Source organism: Suncus etruscus, chromosome 9 (genome assembly GCF_024139225.1).
Source record: "Suncus etruscus isolate mSunEtr1 chromosome 9, mSunEtr1.pri.cur, whole genome shotgun sequence".
In the NCBI taxonomy this organism is placed as follows: Eukaryota; Metazoa; Chordata; class Mammalia; order Eulipotyphla; family Soricidae; genus Suncus; species Suncus etruscus.
The window spans coordinates 11,826,252-11,849,865 of record NC_064856.1 but is presented as its reverse complement, the minus strand read 5'-3'; the positions used below and the strand labels follow the sequence as shown (position 1 = coordinate 11,849,865).

The 23,614-nt window shown below is 46.1% G+C and overlaps 1 protein-coding gene across 1 annotated transcript; it reads left to right on the top strand.

Annotated features, from left to right (window-relative positions):
• Positions 1–3,359: 3,359 nt before the first annotated feature.
• On the top strand, positions 3,360–22,674 carry TBC1D20 (TBC1 domain family member 20). The gene is made up of 8 exons (XM_049779284.1): positions 3,360–3,534; positions 12,501–12,686; positions 15,475–15,555; positions 18,960–19,146; positions 19,326–19,427; positions 20,564–20,705; positions 21,511–21,698; positions 21,964–22,674. The coding sequence occupies exons 1-8, from the start codon at positions 3,462–3,464 to the stop codon at positions 22,217–22,219; spliced, it is 1,215 nt and encodes a 404-aa protein (XP_049635241.1). The 5' UTR covers positions 3,360–3,461; the 3' UTR covers positions 22,220–22,674.
• Positions 22,675–23,614: the final 940 nt, after the last annotated feature.

Below are 23,614 nucleotides of genomic sequence, written 5' to 3'. Positions count from 1 at the left end.
AAGACTCAACTTAAAGTGAAGACCTATTCTGGGCAAAACAGCCTGGACCCTAAATTCAAGATAGAGCAGTTTCAAACTCAGGAATTAGTACTAACCATGGTGACAGTAAAATTCAAGCCCAGCCTCGTTTTCACTTAACTATTAGGTTAACTCTGACCTTCACTGCAAGGGTTTCAGAAGAGGTTTGCTCATTACACACTAAAACCCTTTATCCCAACCTCTACTTTCCTACACAAGATATTGAACATGTACCAAAACTTTCAAAGCATCAAAACAAAAGAAATTTTGAAAATCAGACTTGCAGGCCCCATGCTGGAGGCCCTCTCCCTTGCCTGAGGAGTGTTGGGAGGCTTGGCAGGCCCCCAGTCGTCCTTTTCTTTTTCCCCTGACTCCAGGCCTTCCCTGGGTGCCAGTCCAGGTGGGCTCTATAGGGGTCATCAGGCTTTCCCCCTACCTCTCCTTACAGTAATGAGGATGCGCTTTGGGAGGAGGGCAGGTCGTTCTAGCACTGATTTATGTTGGGACAGTCACTGGAGATTTTTTCTCCTTGGTCTATTTATAGCATTGTATGCATATAGTTTATATATGCATAATATCCATCTTGTATTATGACCTTGATACGGCCCTTACAAAGCTCATTTCTAATCTTTTACTGCCTCAGTCCCAACCCTTATTTCCCCCCCATCTTCCCATGTAGGTGCAACTCATGACATGAAGCTCACCACATAGAGTGATGAGTGCAGTTAGAGAAATAACTACACTGAAAACTATCATAACAATGTGAATGAATGAGGGAAATAGAAAGCCTGTCTTGAGTACAGGTGTAGGTGGGGTGGGGAGGAGGGAGATCTGGGAAATTGGTGGTGGGAATCTTGCACTGGTAAAGGGGGGTGTTCTTTATATGACTTATCATACAACTACAATCATTTGTAATCACGGTGTTTAAATAAAGATAATTTAAAAAATCAGACTTGCCTATAACAGCTGTTGGAACTACACAATGAGGAATGAAAAATAACTATGACTATGAAATAGCTCAAGCAGTAGTCTATGTGTCTGGCATGAAAAACCAGCATACTATGTGTGGGTCCCTACTAAAATAAAAAGATAAAGGCTCATGAGATTTATTTATTTGCTTTTTGGGCCACACCCTGTGATGCTCAGGGGTTACTCCTGGCTATGCGCTCCTGGCTTGGGGGAATCATATGGGATGCTGGGAGATTGAACTGTTTGTCCTAGGCTAGCACATGCCTTACCACTTGAGCCACCGCTCCAGCCCCATGAGAAATTTTTAACAGGGCGGAGAGATAGTACAGTGAATAAGGCATTAGCATATGTTGACCCAGATTCAACCCTGGGCACTCCATATGGTCCCCTGAGGTCCATCTAAAGTGATGTCTGAGCACAGAGTCAGGAGTAAGCCCTAAGCACTGCCAGATGTTCCCCCAGCCCCCGCCCCAAAAATGTAAGCATCCAAAGTCAGATGTCTAATTAAGCACAAAGATGAGAATAAAGTTGGAATGATAGTACACTAGGTTAGGTACTTGAGTGGCATGTAGCTGACCGGGATTTGCTTTCTGGCATCACATGTACCCCAAGTCCTGCCAGGAGTAAGGCCTGAGCAGAGCTAGCTGTGGCCCAAAAACAAAACAGCAGGGGCCAGAGCCATAGTTCAAAGAGTAGAGAGTCTTGCATGCAGCTGGCCCAGGTTCAATCCCCAGTGCCTTATCTGATAACCTGTGCCCTGCCAGAAGAGATCTCTGAGTGCAGAGCCAGGAGTAAGCCTTAGGTCCTGCTTTGTGTCCAAAACAAAACCCAGAAATATGGGGATATCAGGGGGGCCACCTAGGGCAATTATGTGGGGTTTTTTCTTAGCACAATAGGGGGCTTGACTTGCTTGAATGGGTGTCATCTGGGAAAAAAGAACTCACAAGGATATGAGGAAGATCAAACACTTGACCAACTCTCACTCTAGATGAGCGGCCAACTTAGATTCAGAGAGCTCAGGCCAATTTCATGACAGTATGAATGGCTCCCCCATTCATGTAAGGTGTAAAAGTTCTGCTGATCCCTGAAATCAAGTAGGACAAGAGTACCTGTAAGCATGTAAGACAGGAGGTTAAAAAAAATAAAATTCAAGTGAGCAATAGGGTGACAATAGGCCTCTGGGTAGGGTGTATGCCTTGCACACAGCTGGGTATCACCAGGTACTACCGTATTTGCCGGCGTATAAGGCGACTGGGTGTATAAGACGAACCCCTAATTTTGCAGTTAAAACATAGGTTTAGGCCTATATTCGCTGTATCAGACAGAACGTTCCTGTGCTGCAGCTGTATGTACCACAGTGAGCCAATCACAACAAGCAAAGGTCCAAAGGTTATACTGGAATATACGTCCTCTCTGACTCTGGCCGATCTGAGCAGGCTTTTGACAGTGTAGATTCGAGTTCAGAACGTTGTCTCATTTGCATGCATCAAAAGCCTGCTTGGATTGGCTGAGTTAGAGAGGCGGCCTGAGCAGCCTTGCAGTGATTGGTGCAGAACATTGTCTCATTTGCATGCATAAAAGCCTGCTTGGATTGGCTGAGTCAGAGAGGCGGTCCGAGCAGCCTGCCAGTGATTGGTGCAGGATCGAGTTGGAAAATTCGTTTTGTGGCAATATTCAGACAATTTTCGTTTAGCGGCATATTGAAACATTTTTCGGGATATACTCGGCGTATAAGACGACCCCTGGATTTTCGGTTGACTTTTTGCTTCAAAAGTATTCTTATACGCCGGAAAATATGGTAAGTACCACCAAGCTCAAAGTACCACCAGCTGTGGCTCCATAAAAACAAACAAAAAAAAAACCTTGCCTTTATATGACTGAAACCCAACTACAATCATGTTTGTAATCAAATTACATAAAGATATTTACAAAAGAAAAGAAACAGAAACTTCCATGAAACAAAGAGAGAGAGAGAGAGAGAGAGAGAGAGAGAGAGAGAGAGAGAGAGAGAGAGAGAGAGAGAGAGAGAGAGAGAGAGAGAGAGAGAGAGAGGGAGAGGGGGGGAGAGAGAGGGAGAGAGAGAACGCGCGCACCGCGCATGCGCACGCGCACGCGCACAAGAACACGCATGCGCATATCCCTCGTCCGGAACGCTCCGCCCACAGTCTGTCCCACCGCAGCGCCGGGCGCACCTTCCGCTCCAGAACGCGTTCATCCGGTCCTCGACCCGGAACCTGCGCGCTGGCGCCGGCGCCTGGCCCCGCCCCCGGCGGGTCACGTGAGCGCGGGGGCGGGGCGGGGCCGCGGGAAGGGGGCGTCCGCGCCTGCGCGCCGCGAGCTGCCAACCCGAGCGCACTCCGCCGGGCCTCCAGTGCAAGTGCCGGCCGGGCCCGGGCCCGCCGCCGCCGCCGCCGGCCTCGTCGACCCCACGGCAGCCGGGGCTCGGGCTCGAGGGCGGGCCCGGGCCCCCGGGCATGGCCCTCCGGAGCGCTCAGGGCGACGCCCCCGCCGCCTCGAGTCGCTGGAGCGGCGGCCCCGAGAAGCCGGGTAGGAAGCCAGGGAAGAAGGAAGGAGGGAGGCCGGCGGGAGGCCTGCGGGGTGCTAGGGCCCGGGAGCGCACCCCGAAACCCGGGGAAAGGGGGACAGGCGGAGGAACCCCTCGCCCCTTGGCTCCCCATTCGAATGTCAAACCGCGATTCTGTTTGCTGCTGCTGCTGCTGTTGCTGCTGCTGTCGCTGCTGTTGTCGCTGCTGTTGCTGTTGCTGCTGCTGCTGCTGCTGCTGTTGCATTTCCTCTTTCAGGCTAAGCCAAAGTGGGGGACAGAGGGGCTGACCCCCACTTTCAGGGAGCGCACAGGTCGGACTTCATGAAGCTCTCCAGCCATTCGTGGGATCTGTCGGCTTGTGTGTCCCGATTCTGTTCCATCACCTCCGAGTTCTGTGTGCAACTAGATCCAGCTCAGTCTGTTTTTGGGGGTGCGGGTAGCACCCGGCTTTGCTCAGGGGTTCCTCCTGGCTCTGCGCTCAGAAATCGCTCCTGGCAGGCTCTAGGGGGGACCCTAAGGGATTCGAACCACTGTCCTTCTGCATGCAAGGCAAAGGCCTTACCTCTATGCTAATCTCTTTGGCCCCCTACTGAATTCTTGTTTCTGGGGGTTATTTTTTGGGGGTCACTCCTGGCTGTACACTCAGAAATCACTCCTGATAGGCTCTAGGGGGGACCCTCTGGGATGCCATATGAGATTCGAACCACCAGACTTCTGCATGCCAGGCATAGGCCCTGCCTCCGTGCTGTCGCTCAGGCCCCTGGGGACTTTGACATGGTTCTTATGTGACATCTTTCCTCCAGTTTGTGTGACATCTGCCCCCCATGGCATAATAGTCCGGCCCCTCCCAGGAGTGGAGGGTCTTATGACCTAATGTGCTGTGCAATCATGTCTAGGTTGGCAGACTGACACCCCTTCTTCCTCCTTCCTAGTTTTCCTAGTTTTGCTTCTCAGGATGAATGGGAGAGATTTAGCAATGAGAGTTTTAGGGTTGTTTTTGTGTTTCTGTGGGGTTTTTTTGAGGGGTGGCTTTGCTTTTGTTCCTGTCTTTAATCCATTTTGAAGAATGACTGATCACATTTATAACGCTCCTCTGTCAACTTTCTCATCAGCCTGGTTTGCTCTTTTAGAAAAATTTCCTCCATGGGCTGGAGCGATAGCACAGAGGTAGGGTGTTTGCCTGGCATGCAGAAGGACAGTGGTTCGAATCCCAGCATCACATATGGTCCTCCGAGCCTGCCAGGAGCGATTTCTGAGCATAGAGCCAGGAGGAACCCCTGAGCAACGCCAAATAAAAAAAAAAGTTTTTTTCTCCAGGGTTTCAGAAAAGACTCATTTCACAATGTGTTTGTGTTTCAAGTAGTTACTGAATTTCTGATAATTCCGGTGCTGAAACTAGCCATGGCCATCCAAAACATAGGTTACTTTGTTTTATTTCAGAATAAGGTAAAGTTTTTCCTCTTCCATTAGCTTTGGCTGGTACTTCATTATCAGACAATGAAGTTAGGTTTAGTTTAACACAAATTTTCAATGTTACAATCAGTTCAGTGGATGAGGTAAGGGAATACGTCTTGAAGAAATATATATCTGTCTCTCTTTTTCTTTTTTTTTCTTTTTTTTTTGGGGGGGTGGGGATTTTGGATCACACCCTGAGGTGCTCAGAGGTTACTCCCGGCTCTGCCCTCTCCTAGCTCTGCATTCAGAAATCGCTCCTGACAGGCTCAGGGAACCATATGGGATGCTGGGATTCAAACCACCTTTCGTTCTGGGTCAGCAGCATGCAAGGCAAATGCCCTACTGCTCTGCTATCTCTGGCCCAATGTCTTCTTTTCTCCATGTCTCCTTCTCTGACCTGCTCTTCCACTGTTTGTTTTTTGGTGTTTGATCTACATTCAACAGTGCTCAGAACTTAATACTGGCGAGTCTTGGGGGACCAACTAGGATGCCAGGGCCATGAAAGGCAAGACCTTCCATACCAGTTGTGTTATCTCTGACCTCTCTTTCATTGTTTCTAATTTAGGCTAGCAATGCTTAGTCTGAGTTAAACTTATATTTACTATCAAAGTAGTAGTTTGATTTGGTTTTTTGTTTGTATTGTTTTGTTCTGGGGTCTGGGGGCATACCCAATAGTGCTCAGGGTTTACTCGTGGTTATGCACTAGGGCATCAGTCGTGGCAGAGCTCAGGGGACCATATAGGGTGCCAGGGATCAAATCCCGGTTGCAAGGCAAGCGCCCTATTTGCTGTGCCCCTTTCAAAGTTTTACTCTCCAGCAACCCATATGATCCGTCAAGCCCTCTAGGAGTGATTTCTGAATCCAGAGCCAAGAGCTGAGCGTGCAGCTAGGTGTGTTCCCCACACATATACAAAAATATTTTGTGATTATGTATATTTAAATCATTTCCTAGATGTAAAGTAATATTTATTGTATGGATATAGAAAAAACTTTTAGAAAAACTAACTTGTGCTCATTTTTGGTATTCAGTCATCCTTGAATATTAAATTCCCCAAATCCAGCTGCTTTTGGAGACACCTGTTGCTCTGAGGTGAAAACCTTCACCTGGTTTTCAGTCAGAGATGGGAAAGGTTAGAGAGAAAGAACTCAGCCATCTTTTTTTGTTTTGGGGTCGCACTCAGCAGTGCTCAGGGCTTACTCCTGAGTGTGGGCTCTGATATTATTCCTGTCTGGTTCTGGAGACCTGATGGGGTGCCTAGGATTGAACTCAGGTGGAATCAAGCACCCTACCCACTGTACTCTCTCAAACCCCTCAGCCATCTTTATCTGAAGTGTTAAAAGTACTTCTGTGTCCTGTATTGTATTCTTCTTCCTCCTCTTTTCTTTTTCTTTCTCCCTCCTTCCTCTCTTCCTGGGATTAAGCCCATATTCTATGCATATTTGTTTTGTTATTGAGCTACATTCTCAACCTTTATTGTTCCATAGTAAGATGATTATTTTAATAGAGAGCAGACCAGTAAGTGCCCATATTAATTTCCTTTGTTGAATGAATTTCTTTTCAGGCACCAGCGATTTATTTATAGCAGTGTTCTATATTTTACAGCCAGCTGCAGGTAGGATAGTTATTTCATTATGTGGTGGTTATGAAATCCAAGACTTCTGTGCTATAAAAGAATTTGGAAACTATCAGCTTTGAAATACGTAGCAGGTCTTGCTTATGCGTGGACAGGAAAGAAATCAAAGAATAAGTTCAGGTGGGTTTGTTTGGGGAATTTTTTTGGGGGGGGAGAAGAATTTAAGGCCACACCCATGGTGCTCAGAGGCTATTCCTGGCTCTGTTTAGGAATCATTCCTGGCAGTAGTCGGGGACCATATGTTGTGCTGGGAATCAAACCAAGGTCAGATAGAATGCAAGGCAAGAGCCTTACCCTACTCCCATTACTATCTTTCTAACCCTGCTTTGGGGATTTGATTGTCATCTATGCTACTTTGAGATGAAAAGTGAACTTTGTCCTGAGACCATATGTAGCATTCTCAAGGCAGGAAATGTGTACTTTATCTCCACAATCCACTAAAAACTCTTTAGATGAAATATAGTGTATATTAATTTTAATCTTAAGTATCCAAAAAAACAGTTTTTCCTTCTTTCCAGGATAAAGAGGAAACATATAAATCAATTGTTGAGCTAAAACTGCTGACTTTTTCTCCCTTGTTTTTGTTGTCTGTTATTTAACCTTGTTTCCCTGTAATTTATACATCCTGAGCTCACTTGAGTTTTATCTTCACCCCCTTTTTGGTTTGTTTTGAGGCCACACCCAGCAATGCCCAGGGTTTACTCCTGGCTCTGCATCCAGGAATTACTCATGGTGGACTCTGGGACCACGTGGGGTGCTGGGGATCAAACCTGGATCAGCCATGTACCAACAACGTACTGTCTTTTCAGCTCCTCACTCCAGTTGTTTGTTTCCTAAAAGGCCATTGAGAAACTACAATAAGCATTTTTTTTTTTTTGGTTTTTGGACCACACCCAGCGGTGCTCAGGGGTTACTCCTGGCTATCTGTTCAGAAATAGCTCCTGGCAGGCACGGGGACCATATGGGACACTGGGATTCGAACCAACCACCTTTGGTCCTGGATCGGCTGCTTGCAAGGCAAACGCCGCTGTGCTATCTCTCCAGGCCCAATAAGCATATTCTTACAGTAGAATAGTAACGATAGTGGAGTTTTCTATATAGACCCGCATTTTAGAGGAACAGTAGCTAATTAATTTTTTTGTTTGTTTGTTTTTGGGTCACACCTGGCAGCTCTCAGGGTTTACTCCAGGCTCTGTGCTCAGAAATCGTTCCTGGCAGGTTCAGGGAACCCTATAGGATGCCAGGATTCGAACCACCAACCTTCTGCATGCAAGGCATGCCTTACCTCCTTATCTCTCTGGCCCCAGTAACTAATTAATTTTGCACCTATTTATACCCACAAAGCGCCAAGAAGAAGATGGTGGTACATTTTGAAATCTTGGATTTAAAATGGAACCAGAACACAATAATAAGAGAAGTATTGAAACTGTGATGTGGAGCCAGAGCAATAGCACAGCCAGGAAGGGCATTTGCCTTGCATGCGTCTGGCCAGGGTTCAATCCCCTGCCTCCCATATGGTCCTTCTAACCTGCCAGGAATAACTTCTGCGCACAGAGCCTGGAGTAATCCCTGAACACTGCCGGGTGTGGCCACAAAACAAAACAAAACAAAACAAAAAAACTGTGGTATGGGTTAACAATGAGGTAAAATTCTCCAGTTATTGGCTAATACCTAATGGAAAATCAGCTGATTGCAAACATTTTTCTCCCAGGACACAGCAACACTTTTTCCCCTAGATTTCTGAGTAACTTACTTGGACAGAGAAGCAGATGAGAACACACACACACACACACACACACACACACACACACACACACACACACACACACACGTTTTCTTGGACAGAGAAGCAGATGAGAACACACACACACACACACACACACACACACACACACACACACACACACACACACACACGTTTTCTCTTAGCAAAAAATCCTAACAAGATTTCTAAATATCTGAGTAACTTACTTGGACAGAGAAGCAGATGAACACACACACACACACACACACACACACAAGTTTTCTCTTAGCAAAAAATCCTAACAAGATTTCTAAATATCAGCTTATCTGAGGTAATAGTATTAACAAACCATTGTAAGTACTCTTGCTTTGTGATGAGTGGGAGGCATCCTGAGCTAAAAAAAATTATAGCTATATATAATTATAATTTTATATATATACATAGCTATAGTACAGCTATTGGAGGGCTGTAGTACAGGGCTTTGCAGCATGCTGGTTCAGTCCCTATTCCTGACACTGCAAGGACCTGGAGCAAGCTAGAAGAGATTCCCTAAACCACAAACTAGTAGTAACCCTGTGCACCTCCAGGCATTACTCAAAAACAAACAAAAAGGGGCCGGTGAGGTGGCGCTAGAGGTAAGGTGTCTGCCTTGCAAGCGCTAGCCAAGGTAGGGCCGAGGTTCGATCCCCCGGCGTCCCATATGGTCCCCCCAAGCCAGGGGTAATTTCTGAGCATTTAGCTAGGAGTAACCCCTGAGCATCAAACGAGTGTGGCTCGAAAAACCAAAAAAAAAAAAAAAAAATTCAAAATATCAGAGATTGGTGGGGGTTTTTGGGTGTTGTTTTGTTTTGTTTTGTTGTTTTTAGGTCACACCTGTTTCCTTTAAGAAATATCAGAAGATGGCCTTGGTAGAGCTGTTCTCTTTTCTTTTTTTTGGTTTTGGGATCACACCCAGCAGTGCTCAGGGGTTACTCCTGCTCTATGCTCAGAAATCGCTCCTGGCAGGCTCAGGGGACCATATGGGATGCCAGGATTCAAACCACCGACCTTCTGCATGCTAGGCAAACACACTACCTCCTTGCTATCTCTCCGGCCCCGGTAGAGCTGTTCTTGATTGCCTCAGACATGCTTCTTTCTTCTGGATTTTTGATCATTTTTCATTTCATGGCTGTTCTATAATAATAGTAGTCCTCTTCTCAAGGACTAGAAGGAGATCTAATCATCTAATATAGTGTGAAGTACTAATAGATGCATGTTAAAGATGGGCTGATCAATGAAGTATAGACTTAGAATATAAGGAGGGATGCCCCACCACTGCCACCACCACTAGAGCTTGAAGAACTTTGTAAACATTTGCCTAAGATGCTAGGCTGATGTGGACTGAATTGGCACTTGATTTTTCATGATTCTAGATGGAGGCCTCACTAATTTAGCATCTATACTGGGGTGTTGTTGAGTGCAGGCAGCAGGAGAGGTCTGCCTGATGTGCCCAGTTGTGTCAGGCCTCAGGCCCATTGGTGATGGTCACCCTCAGAACTTACCATCTGAGGGGAAGGAACATCTAGTCAGGAGAACAAGTGTGTTATAAGTCACCTGTGTTCCATCGCCCCTGCAGTGCCAGATGCATTCCCCTGGAAGGCACTTGGTGCATCTGCTCATGCAGTTTTCATGGTCCTATCTTTTTTTTTTTTTTTTTTTTTGACTTGAAGCTCTCCAGGCATTGGTGGTGTGGTCTTGTGTGTCCTGATTCTTTTTTTTTTTTTTTTTTTTTTGGTTTTGGGTCACACCCAGAAGCTCTCAGGGGACCCTATGGGATGCCAGGATTCGAACCAACATCCTTCTGCATGCAAGGCAAACGCCTTACCTCCATGCTAACTTTCTGGCCCAGCATGTTAGTTCTTTGTAGATTTTTCATCTTCTTCGATCCTTTCTTGACCCACATTCACTGTCAGCTTCTGCTTTACACTTAGAATATGCTTCTTTCTTTTCTTAAATGAGTCTGCTTGATTTGCAGCAGTCTCTATGCTTGCTATAAGTGCTGCTCAGATGTTTTTATTTTCTTTTGAAAATTATTTGTGCAGTGCTTTGTGACATCTCTTTGGTGTTGTCTCATTTTAACTTTTCCCATGTTTACCTTTTCTGGTTAGACATTCTGCATGAAATTCTAAGAGGATTAGAGTTGCCTGCCTTGCATGCAGCCAAACTTTTTTAATCCCTGGCACCATATAAGGTCCCTGAACCCCACCAGGAGAGATCCATAAGCATCGAACCTAGAGTAAGCTCTGAGCATTGCCAGACGTGACCCAAACTCAATCCAAAAAAGAAAAGAAAAGTCTAAGAGACCTTTATCCCAATATAGTGGAATTCAAAAATTTTTTTTTTTTTTTTTTTTTTTTTTTTTTGTGGTTTTTGGGTCACACCCGGCAGTGCTCAGGGATTATTCCTGGCTCCAGGCTCAGAAATTGTTCCTGGCAGGCACGGGGGACCATATGGGATGCCGGGATTCGAACCGATGACCTCCTGCATGAAAGGCAAACGCCTTACCTCCATGCTATCTCTCCGGCCCCGGAATTCAAAAATTTTATAACATTGAGGGTCCAGACTCGATAGCACAGGAGATAAGGTGTTTGCCTTGCCTGTGGCCGACCTAGATTCAATTCACAGCATCCCATATGGTCCCCTGAGCATATGTGGCACCATATATATAAACATGATCTACAACAAATGTTGAACCCATCTTCTCAAAAGTCCATTCAACGAAGGGAGCTAGCTCTCAAAGCAGAGCAGCTCCTTGGTAGGTGTGGAGGCTCTGCTTGGGCTGCGAGCACTGCAGGTCCAAACATGGCCCCACTTTCCCAGTTTGGTCTAAGCTGTGCCACTCCTTGGGATCCCCGGCCACATCTCAGCCATATGTGTGTGTATACGCTGTAGTAAGTATGTACAACTCACTGCCCAGTGTGTCTTAACAATAGAGGGAATGGGAGGGGGGAAATTGGACCATGCGCACCACTGTAAGTTGTGTCTAACTAAACTGTAAGGAGCTGAAAAACCATGGCTTTGTGTGTAGTATCTTTCCTCTCTTAGCTCTGCCACTCCAGCGACTCAGCTTGACTTAGACATTGTGCTTTTGATTTTGTTTTTGGGCTTTTTTGTGTTTGGTTTGGTTTGGTTTGGTTTGGTTTGGTGAGCGGGGGACACCCTGTGGTGCTCAATTCTTATTTCTGGCTCTGTGTCAGGGAGCTCTACTGTTCAGAGGATTGTGTGGTGCCAGGGATCTTGGGTTGATCACTTATTTGCAAGGCTTTACTCGCTGTACTGTCTCCCCGACCCAACATTCTGCTTTTGAAAATGACTGTGAGGGCATCAGCAAGAGGTCAATGAGCTGAGTGCATGCTTTGCATTCAGGAAGCCCCAGGTTTAATTTCTAGCCCTGCATGGTTCTCTGAGCACTACTGGGAGTGATCCAAGGGAAAATGTAGCTCAATGATTGTTATTTTATTAGCATGTCTCTGGAGACTTCTTCCAAACATTATTTTGTTTTAAAATATAGTACTGAATTTTGCTGAAGTATATATTTTTCCTCTAAAATAAACAACAGGTAGAATTTAAAAGATAGTTATGTTCTATAGCAGTATCAGTAACAAACAGAGAGTAAGCCCTGGATGTACTAAAGGAACCATGTATGGTTCTAAAGGAATCAACCTTTGGCCATACCACTACCACTATATTAATCTCTTTGGCCCATTTGCTTATTTCTCAAACTGTTTATCTCCTTTTGATTTGTACATTGTCTTTTAACGAAATATTTGTAAGTTAACTTTAGACATACTTATTCAGGGCTAGAAGTAGTGGGTAATGAGTTTTCCTTGCACATAGCAGATGTGGGTTAAATTCCCAACCACCACATATGGTCTCCCAAGAACCGCCAGGAATTATTTCCTGAGCACAGAACCAAGAGTAAGGTCTGAGCAAAACCAGATGCAGACCCTACTTCCCAAAAAGCATGGAGAAGGAAAAGAAAAGAAAGAAACACTCATCTATATACCCAAAACCTACTGGGGGACCAAGTTCTGGATAGAAAACGCACATTGGCGGAATATGTCCTTAATGATGCTCTTTCCCATTTGTTTTGCAGACTTTAGTGCCAAAAGGAAAAAGAAAATAGCAGAGATCCAGCAGGCCCTGAACAGTGACCCCACGGACATAGCTGCACTCAGGCGCATGGCAATCAGTGAGGGGGGGCTCCTGACCGACGAGATCCGGCGCAAAGTGTGGCCCAAGCTTCTTAATATCAGCACCAGTGACCCTCCGCTTACATCAGGTGAGGGAGGGTAGGCATGGCCTGGGAGGGCCACTTAGGAGACAACAAAAACTAGTTTTAGAAGCTTTTCTTTTTTGTGCTCTATTTTATTTATTGCTGGGGGTACACCTTGTCTCTCTGCATGCTTCTCTGTGGTAGCTGCTAAGGACCATATGCAGTATTGGGAATTTGAATCAGGCTTACTGAATGACAAACCTAATCCACTGAGCTCTATCTCTGACTTTCTATGCCTTTTTGTTCATTGGTTTGGTTTGGTTTTGGTTTCTGTATACCCACTGCTGTACCCAACAGTGCTCAGGGATTATTCCTGGCTTTGTGCTCAGGGATAACTCTTGGCAGTACTCTGGAGACAAAATAGGGTGCTGGAGATTGAACTCAGGTCAGCACTGTGCAAGGCAGTCATCCTACCCATTGTACTATCTCTCCAGCCCCTGTGCTTATTTTAAGTCAAAAATAGAGGAATTAATCAAAAGCATTTCAGGTTATGGTTGAGCCTACTCCGAAAATAAAATCAAATTGATAATTAGAATGGAGGGGGGCTAATACCTGCTGGTGCTCAGGGCTTACTCCTTGTTCTGTGCTCTGGGATAACTCTTGATGGTGCTCAAAGAACCATGTAGGTTGCTAGAGATTAAACCCAGGTCAATCCCATACAAGATCTACCTGCTCTGCTATCTCTAAGCCTGATAAATAGAATTTTATTCAGAATAGAAGTGGCCTTTTATTAGAGGTAGTTTTTACTGATGAAGTAAGGGAGCATATTAAAGATGCATTTTCTGGGGACCGGAGAGATAGTACAGTGGGTAAGGAGTTTGTTTTGCATCCAGACCTTCCATTTGTGAGACTTGGGCTTAATCCCCAGAACTGGGGTTATGGGGGGACAGCATATTCCAGTCTACAATTGCTTAGAAATGGATTATGGAAATGTCTTTTAACAAGTATTCTAGATGATTATGATTCAGGTGGACTGTATTTTGAGAAACATTAGCTAGAGGGAGTGTTTTTTTCTTTTTTGGTTTTTGGGCCACACCTGGCGGTGCTCAGGGGTTACTCCTGGCTGTCTGCTCAGAAATAGCTCCTGGCAGGCACGGGGGACCATATGGGACACCGGGATTCAAACCAACCACCTTTGGTCCTGGATCGGCTGCTTGCAAGGCAAACACCGCTGTGCTATCTCTCCAGGCCCCTTTTTTTCAATTTTTAAAAGAGAAATACTTAGATACTTTTGAATCCCAAAGTTCTCTAATTTTGTGGAGAAAACTTAACTGATTTGTAAGGCCTCTGTAGTAAAAGGAGTTCCTTGGAATATACTATAAACTAAAAGATGTTTTTAAATTACTGCAGAGCAAGGAATCCACTTTGTCATTCATTCATTCATCAGACAGTGCTTTCTCAGTATGGGTGGCACACATCCAGGCACTGGAGACTTTTCTGTCCATTTGGCAGATATTGGCTGTGCTCTTTGTGCCAGATGAGAACAGAACAGTGTCATGGGGGAGCCAAGTAGGTGTTAAGTTGCCACTTGTGTTTATCTCTGGCACCTGTGGCCACAGAGCAGTCATTTTTTTTTTTTTTTTCTGGGGCGGAAGAGGTATTACCATACTTGCATTCTAAGTCTGTTCTCCTGGACCTCCACTTTCCTATATCTCTGCAGAATGACATGGTGTGTCTGGGGGAGGGGTGGGCGTGTGTGCTGTGCAGGTTTTCCTGGTAGTATGGTGTTAGTGCCCAGGAGGAGATGTACATTTGTTATGTAACACTTGGCCTGGGTTAGGGGAAACGTGCACCTGCTATATATGTGTAACAGAGAGTCAGCCTCCTTTCTTGCGTGTCGCTTTAGGCTTAGCTGAATATAGATATTTCCTATATGCGTGGTGCCTTTGTTTTAGAATTTCAGGGCCCTGAAAGATTTGTTTCTTGTTGTGAGTTGATCTTAATACACCCCAAGCTCAGTTAGTGGTCCCTAGTTACAATTACAAGTGTAATTACAAGTGTAATTCTTGGGGCCGGGCGGTGGCGCTGGAGGTAAGGTGCCTGCCTTGCCTGCGCTAGCCTAGGACGGACCTCGGTTCGATCCCCCGGTGTCCCATATGGTCCCCCAAGAAGCCAGGAGCAACTTCTGAGTGCATAGCCAGAAGTAACTCCTGAGCATCACAGGGTGTGGCCCAAAAACAAAAAAAAAACAAACAAACAAAAAAAAACAACAAGTGTAATTCTTTCCTTTTAAAAGTTTCAACATTCAGGATTTGTTTGGAGTTTGTTTGTTTTTTGTTTGTTTGGGGGCCCTATACTGGCTGTGCTCAGGGATGTCTCCTGACTGCACTCAGAGATCACTCCTGACAGGACTCAGGAAACCATATGGGATGGAAAGAATTGAATCCAGATCATCCATGTGCAAGACAAATGCTCTGTCTGTTGGTCTGTCACTTCAGCTCCTCAAAATTCTGCATCTTTTCTGATCCTTTCATTAGCCTGGCAGTAGTCCCTGAAAAGAACTATCCAGTGTTAATGATATAGATCCTGAAATTCCAAGTAGCTCCTAGGGCCTCCTTACTCCTTTGCTCAATTCCCTTACACTGTTGCCTCCTGACAGTTCGTTCCCTCCTTTTACAATGAACATCGGGCTTTGAGGAGGCAGCGTTTGGAACTTAATTAGTTTCTTGGGTGTCTTGAGTCATATCTCTTTAGGAAAAAACTAGACCTTGTCTTTCAGGCCCTTGCTGGAGTATCTTGCTCCTGATTCCACCTCTGTCAACCCTTGGCTAACATGTTTCCTTTCATCCCATAGGGAAGGACCTACGAAAGATGAGCAAGGACTACCAACAAGTGCTTCTGGATGTCAGGCGGTCTTTACGTCGCTTCCCTCCTGGTGAGACACTTTCTTGGTCTTACTGCACCAGAGTTCCTGTCCTGGTCACACTTGCTTTCTTGTTGGTGCCTGCTAGTCCCAGGGTGCTTCCACCCCAATACACAGTGCAGTGCAACCTAACAGGCTCCTTAGGACACTGCTCTCCTCCTCTGTTGCTGAGTTGTCCTTTTGTGGACTTAGTGATCAATGCTCAGGTTCCCACTGCCGAAGCCTAGAGTGGAACTGCTTTCTCTTGTCCAAGAAAGAGTGTGTGGATGAGCAAAAAGGGGTCCACTCCAAGTTCCCCTTCAGAGGTATAGAACGGACTTCAGAGGACTCACTAAAGCCATCAGTCTAGCTTTACTTATTATTTTTGTTTGGTGTCATGCCTGGTGGTGCTCAGGGTCTACTACTCCTAGCTCTGTTTAATACTAGGGGACCATACAGTGCTAGGGATCGAGCCTGGACCTACATGCCAGGCGAGTGCTCAGCCTAGCTCTCTGGTCTGTCAGTATGGCTTTAAAGATTGATTTAGGGGGCTAAAGAGATAGCATGGAGGTGGGGCATTTGCCTTGCATGCAGAAGAACAGTGGTTCGAATCCCAGTATCCCATATGGTCCCCTGAGCCTGCCGGGAGTGATTCCTGAGCATAGAGCCAGGAGTAATCCCTGAGCGCTGCCGGGTGTGACCCAAAAAAAAAAAAAAAAAAAAAAAAGATTGATTTAGGGGCTGGAGCAATAGCACAGTGGTAGGGTGTTTGCCTTGCACGCAGCCAATCCAGGATGGATGGTGGTTCGAATCCTGACATCCCATATGGTCTCCCAAGCCAGGAGTGACTTCTGAGCACATAGGCAGAAGTAACCCCTGAGCGTCACCAGTGTAGCCCAAAAACATAAAATTAAAAATAAATAAATAGATAAACAAAATAAAAATAGATTTGGAGGGGCCAGAGTGATAGTACAGAAGGAAGGGCATTCATCTTGCACACTGCCAACCTGAGTCCAGTTCCCCAAGCCCCACCAGGTGTGATCCCTGAGCACAGAACCTGGAGTAAGTTCTGAGAACTACCAGGGATGACTCAAAATATCCCGTAGCTAACTAATAATAAAATAAAGTTTATTTGCACATTGCCTCACCTTTTCCAGGAAATGTCAGCAACATGACTACTTGTCTTTGTTTCTCTTCCTTTGAGCCAACCTTGTTGTGCTAGGTCCATAGGGAAGGAGATTACAGGAATAGGACTCTTGAATCCGTAACTCTCTTCTGAAACCCTATTTGGGTCAGTTAAAGGGCCCTCTTTTCTGCTTCACTTCATTTCCTGGAAAGGCTCTCGTGATTGGTCACCTGCCCCTTGCTTTGCTTAAAGCAGTTACTGGTCCTGTCCCCCTTTACTGACCTGCTGGCTCTTAGATGAGGCCTTACAGGGCAAATATTTTTTTGTTATTTTTTGGTGGTGTCACATTCAAAACAAAATAAAACAAAACCCCTGAGTGGTACTCAGGGGTTCCTCCTTGCTCTTCACTCAGAAATTGCCCCTGGCAGGCTGGGGGACCATTATGGGATGCCTGGAATCAAACCACCATCTCCTGTGTTAGCTGCATGCAAGGCAAACGACCTACCTCTGTGCTATCTCTCCAACCCCGTCACAGGACAAGTTTTATGCCATTTTATTCCTTATATTGTTTTCCCTCAGATCATTTTCTTTCTTAATGTGTTTTCTCTTCCTTCCTTCCTTCCTTCCTTCCTTCCTTCCTTCCTTCCTTCCTTCCTTCCTTCCTTCCTTCCTTCCTTCCTTCCTTCCTTCCTTCCTTCCTTTTTGTATGTTTCTTCATCTTCCTGCAAGCCTGACATTTCATGTGATTTCATACTCTGTATTTAACATTTTCTCAACTTAGCTGACTCCTCACTGGGAATTCAGTTTGTTTTCTCATGACTTGCATAACCTACCCTGCCTTAGAACTTCATTTATTCCATTTTTCCTTGCCTCCCCCCACTGCATACCTTACTCCTTTTTTTCTTTAGGAATGTTTTTTAGGAAAAGGAAAGTATGGGCAAGGGATTAATTTTGTTCTCACCTTAAGCTCTGTGACTTTAGAATGGGACTTTACATTAGCTGCTTGCTTTCACAATATATTTTGTTATTTTTGGTTTTTTGGGTTTTGTTTTATTTTGTTTTGTTTTGGATTCATGAGTGAATTGCTACCTAAATTTATTATCTATTAACATTTTACCATATTTGCTTTACATCTTTTTCTGTCCTCTATAGACAAACAGTTTTGTTTTGTTTTTGAGCCACACCCGGCAATGTGCAGCTGCAGGTCTGGAGACTATATGGGTTGCCGGGTATTGAACCTGGATAGGACACATGCCAGGCATATATCTTACCTGCCGTACTACCACTCCAGCACCCACATAAAAGTTTTCTGGGGGCTGGAGCAGTGGCGCAGGCGGTAGGGCATTTGCCTTTCCCACTCTAACCTAGGATGGACCACAGTTGGATCCCCCGGCGTCCCGTATGGTTCCCCCAAGCAAGGAGCAATTTCTGAGCTCATAGGTAGGAGTAAACCCTGAGTATCACCAGGTGTGTCTCAAAAACTGAAAAGAAAAAATTCTGAACTACTTAAGACTTCATGTATGTTGCTTGTTTACCTCTAATTATTTCAGGATGTTTCTTAAAAACAAGACTCTTGCATAATCACAACTATTCTTACCAAATCAGTTACAACACTGGAGAATACTATTACCTAATCTGATTTCACTTATATTTCACCATTTATTCTAATGAAGCCTACAGGAAAAGGGCATGCAAAACTGTATTTCCCACTTAGCTGCATTTCATTAGCCTGCTTTATTTTGGGGCCACAACTGGCAGTGCTCAGGGCTTACTCCTGGCTCTGTGCTCAAGGATCACTCCCAGTAGGGATCTAGGAACATAAAATTGAACCAGGTTGGCTTGTGTACAAGGAAGGTGCCCTACCAGCTATATTATCTCTTCCACCCTCGTCAGCCTTCTTGAACCCGAAATCACTCCTTGAAAGCGTATTTTTGCCTGTTACTGTCCAAAATTGCCCTAGATTTGGATCTGTCTGATACTGTCTAGTTCGTTGTTTGTTTCAGGTTCATTAATTCCACAGTGGCTGTGCCAAATGTCCACAGTTTGCATCTCATCAGTCACAGGCTATCCAGTGGACATGGTACCCATGTGTGTGTGGTCTGCAGTAAATTGGTTTCGAGCACACGTGTATGCCCCACCTCCACCCCCTGTCAGCAGCTCTTCCCACTATTCCAGGTGATATCAACGGCATGTCTTACTTCGATAGGGATTTCCAGATTGTGAATCGCTTTCTGTGACTAAACACTTGTTCTGGAAGGAGCCTTGGCCTCTGCTCCTAGACCACATGTTTTGTTCCCGTGCTACCCCCTAGGTATGCCGGAAGAGCAGAGGGAAGGGCTGCAGGAGGAGCTCATCGACATCATCCTTATCATCTTGGAGCGCAACCCACAGCTGCATTACTACCAGGGCTACCACGACATTGTAGTCACCTTTTTGCTGGTGGTAGGAGAGAGTCTGACCACAGCCCTGGTAGAAAAATTGTCAACCCATCACCTCAGGTATTAGTGCAGAGGGATTCAGCTTGGGGGGTGGGGGGGGCTGGGGGGGTGGGGGTGTCACCTCTGGGGTTAAACTGGCCACTTTATGACCAGTTTTTCTAATGCTTTGAGCCCTACACCCAGCCCCACCCCTGATCTAATTCTTGGTCTCACCAGACTCACTGTTTTTCTCCCACTAGGGATTTCATGGATCCAACCATGGACAACACTAAGCACATATTAAACTATCTGATGCCCATCATAGACCAGGTGAATCCAGAACTCCACGACTTCATGCAGAGGTTTGTATGTGTGGACATGCAAACACCACACCACACCACACCACATACCTTCTCCAGTTTTCCTCTGGTCTTTATCTCTTTCTTGCTCACAGTCATTCGTGACATAGTTTCATCCCCTTCCTAGGTTGCTTAGTGTTAGGTTCTGAGTTGTCCTTTTCCACCCACTGACAACCTGGTACTTCAGTCTACACAAAGTCTTGGAGCATTTGTTTGGTGCTTTGCTCATTTGGGGGCATGAAAAATGCGACAACCCATGTCCTTGGTGGTTCACTCCTAATGGGAGAGTGGATAAGGGAGGCAGATCAAGATAGGTTTTGAGATTACTGCCAAATGAAAGAAAGGTATTGAAACTTGCAGGACCCAGAACACAAATCCCAGACTTATTGAGCCTGTGCCTCCCTTTCAGAAAAACAAAAAAGCATTCAGCTCCCTCCAGAAAGTCTATTTTCTTGAAGGTAAGAAACCAAAAGCATCTCCCAATGAATGACATACCTGAGGCTACTACTGTGTCCTACCCATATGGTTTCAGTTCGCCTCCCCCTCACCAGTGTTGTCCTCTTAGAAGGGAAAACACTGAATGCTAGAGGCAAGGAAGACAGAGTAGGTGGTTTGTCGCCAAGTGCAAAGAAGTATTATTTCATGAAAGTTTTCAGATGTATTTTCAAGCCTGAGGTTATGTGGTTATGCCCCCTCAAAAGGCCTGGAAACAGCTTTTTTTGGGGGTGGGGGGGAGTGTCTGTGTATGTGTGTGTGACTGACCACACCCAGTAGTGCTCAGAACTTCTGATGCTGACCAAACTCTGGGATCACTCCTGGCGGAACCTGAGAGACCATTTGTGATGCCGGGGATCAGTCAGCCACATGCAAGGCAAACACCTCACCCGTGTACTGTATCTCCATTCCCAACATCCTGTTTTTCCTTGTTCCTGCATTAGACTTTGGTGCCTCTAGGAGAACAGCCAGTGAGAGAATCAACGAGAATCCTCTTTCTGTATTAGGATTTTGTGCTTTGTGAAGATTAGCTATTGAATTCCTCCGGCTGACTTTTCAGAGAGGACGTTTACCAGTTGCTTCCTCTGCAGAACTGAAAGGGTGACGAGGTGGGAAACCTAACATCTGCCTTTCCTTGCTCCTAGTGCTGAAGTGGGGACCATCTTTGCCCTCAGCTGGCTCATCACGTGGTTTGGGCACGTCCTGTCTGACTTTAGGCACATCGTGCGGTTATACGACTTCTTCCTGGCCTGCCATCCTCTGATGCCCATTTATTTTGCAGCTGTGGTAGGTATAGACCATGAGCCAGCAAGTAGGCTTGCCATTACCCTTTCTAGCCCGATCATATCCCCTGACTTTGGGTTATGGAAAGTCATGAAAGATGGCACTTTCATTCCTGAACATGATTCAGTGTTCTGTTTGTTAATGGGTGGCCTAGGAGTGGGGAGGAGAAACTTTGGGTAAATGTTAATTCTGGAAATCCCAGTTAGCCAAAATTAAGCAGATTTATTTGTCAACTTGATTCTGTCCAGCCCTTCTAAAATGCTTTTGTGACTTATGAGTGTGCCTATTGATTGATAGCTCCTGGCTTATGCAAACTGCCAATATCAGGTTTACAAAAACAAGTGGCATGGTGTTTGTTGGAAAATGGAGGTGGCTGTTGTTAGGTGGGATGCTGACAGTATAAGGGTCTGGATCACTAGGATGGGAGGTAGAGTTGGGGCTTTGGAGCTCTTCATTGCTCTTCCCAGGGAACAAGGCCTTTCTTCAGACTGGGACCATTTTTTCAGTGCTGGTGCTCCAGAGAGCTCCTACTAATTCCCTCTCCTTCCCTTCCTCCTGAAAGAATCTCCATCATCAGCTTTTAATACCGTGGGAGGAAAATTGGCCTTTAGCAGAAAGGGCCTGGCCAGTTGGATAGCGCTCAGATAAATACGTTCTGACTTCCTAGGTGGATGGATGCAGGGGTTTGTGGGATGTTGGGGGTGAGCCCTGAATGGTACTAGTTTAAGCTTGTCTCTAAATACAATGCAGTGCAAATGGTGAAGGCCCTGCATGTTCTGGTCTCTGATATCAGGCCTTGCTCCCATAGATTGTGTTGTATCGAGAACAGGAAGTCCTGGATTGTGACTGCGACATGGCCTCAGTCCACCACCTGTTGTCCAAGATCCCTCAGGACCTGCCCTACGAAACGCTGATCAGTAGAGCAGGAGACCTCTTTGTTCAGTTTCCCCCATCTGAACTCGCTCGGGAGGCAGCTGCCCAGCAGCAAACAGAGCAGTGAGTGAGGGGAAGGCATTGGTCGAGCGGGGGGGTGAGTGGAAACGAGCAGTAGTGAGGAAGGCTGTGTGGCGGGGCTAGGATGAGGGATGTTCCGGAAGTCTGACCTGTGCTGACGGAATCCTTGTAGACACCAGGGACCATACGTACTCAAGAAACACTTTTGGAGTGATGGGTGGCTCCGCTCTCAGTCTGGTCTTTGTAGCTTTTCTTTCTCTTCCTCTTTCCTACCATTTCCTTTTGTCTGTCTCCTTCCCATCTACAGAACAGCAGCTTCTACCTTCAAAGACTTTGAGCTGGCGTCTGCCCAGCAGAAGCCCGACATGGTGCTGCGGCAGCGGTTCCGAGGACTTCTGCGGCCTGAAGACCGGACAGAAGACGTCCTGACCAAGCCGAGGACCAGCCGCTTTGTGAAACTGGCAGTGATGGGACTGACCGTAGCACTGGGAGCAGCTGCTCTGGCCGTCGTGAAGAGTGCCCTAGAGTGGGCCCCGAAGTTTCAACTGCAGCTCTTTCCCTAGATCAGAGCAGACACTTCTCTGACCTAGGACACGGTCTCACTCTTCCACAGAGGGCCTCTATTAAAAGGGTCCCTGTCCAGGGTCTTCTCTTGCTGCCCCTCTTCCCTCATGGTCCATGGTTTGCTTGTCAGGCCAGCAGCAGAGCCTGCCACGTGGTGGCCAGCCATGAAACTGGGAGTCACTGAGTAAGCTCTTGGCTGTCTCCCTGTGTGCTGGCACTGCCGGGTTGTTGAGCTCTCAGCTATCTTTGGTACCTCCTGGTTGCTGGGAACTCCTCGCCTGTCCAGTGGTGAGGAAGACAGACCACCATCTCCTCCTCACAGCTCTTCCTGTTCTCTTTGTATCACCCAGACAAGGGGCGAGGGGAGCTTTGCCAAAGAAGCGGGACCTTGGAAGAAGGAAAGGGGCAGGGGATGCTAACCTGGATCCAGAGAGGCCCCTCTCAGGAGCTGCCCCCATTGTCAAGTCAGTCACTAGGTAAATCCTGACCTGTTTGCAGCCTAGAACGCATTGGGGATTTCCAGTCCAAAGGAAGGAATGTTAATTTTAGAACTCATAGTTTTGCCTGCTGCTTTTTTCCTTTTTATTATTTCCTACTAGCCACATGACACTGCTAAAAATGTACCTTTATCACTGTTTTTATATTAACATACACTTAAGACGTAAGTACCTTCATTTTAAAGAATTTCTTTACAACTCATAAGAAGCATAAGGTTTTGAGGGCGTTTTTGTTTTTGTTTTTGGGTCACCCACCTGACAATGCTCGGGTTACTCCTGGCTTTGCACACAGGAATTATTCCTGGCTGTGTTCAGGGGACCATATGGGAAGCCAGGGATCAACTCACGTAGCTGCATACAAGGCAATCGCCCCACTCTGAGGTTTTCTTTCCTCTTTTTTATTTAATGTTTTTGAGCCAAACATGGCGGTTCTCAGGGTTTACTCCTGGCTCTGCACTGAGGAATTATTCCTGGTAGTGCTCAGGGGACCAGATGAGATGCCGGGGATCAAACCCTCATTAGCCGTGAGCAAGGCAACACACTCCCCACTATACTATCATTCTGGCCCCATTCTGAGGTTTTCTTTCTGTTCAGTTCTTTCAACGTTAGACAGAGTTGATATTTGTAAAACAGCCCTAAGTGTCCACTTCGTTCAGTTTTCCTTCCTTCCTTCCTTCCTTCCTTCCTTCCTTCCTTCCTTCCTTCCTTCCTTCCTTCCTTCCTTCCTTCCTTCCTTCCTTCCTTCCTTCTTTCCTTCTTCCCTCCCTCTCTCTCTCCCTCCCTTCCTTCCTTCCTTCCTACCTTCTTTCCTTCTTTCCTTCCTTCCTATTCCTACAAATCATTCTTTCTGCTCCCACTCACTGCCTTGGCTGCTTTTGTGGTTTGATTATCTCCTTA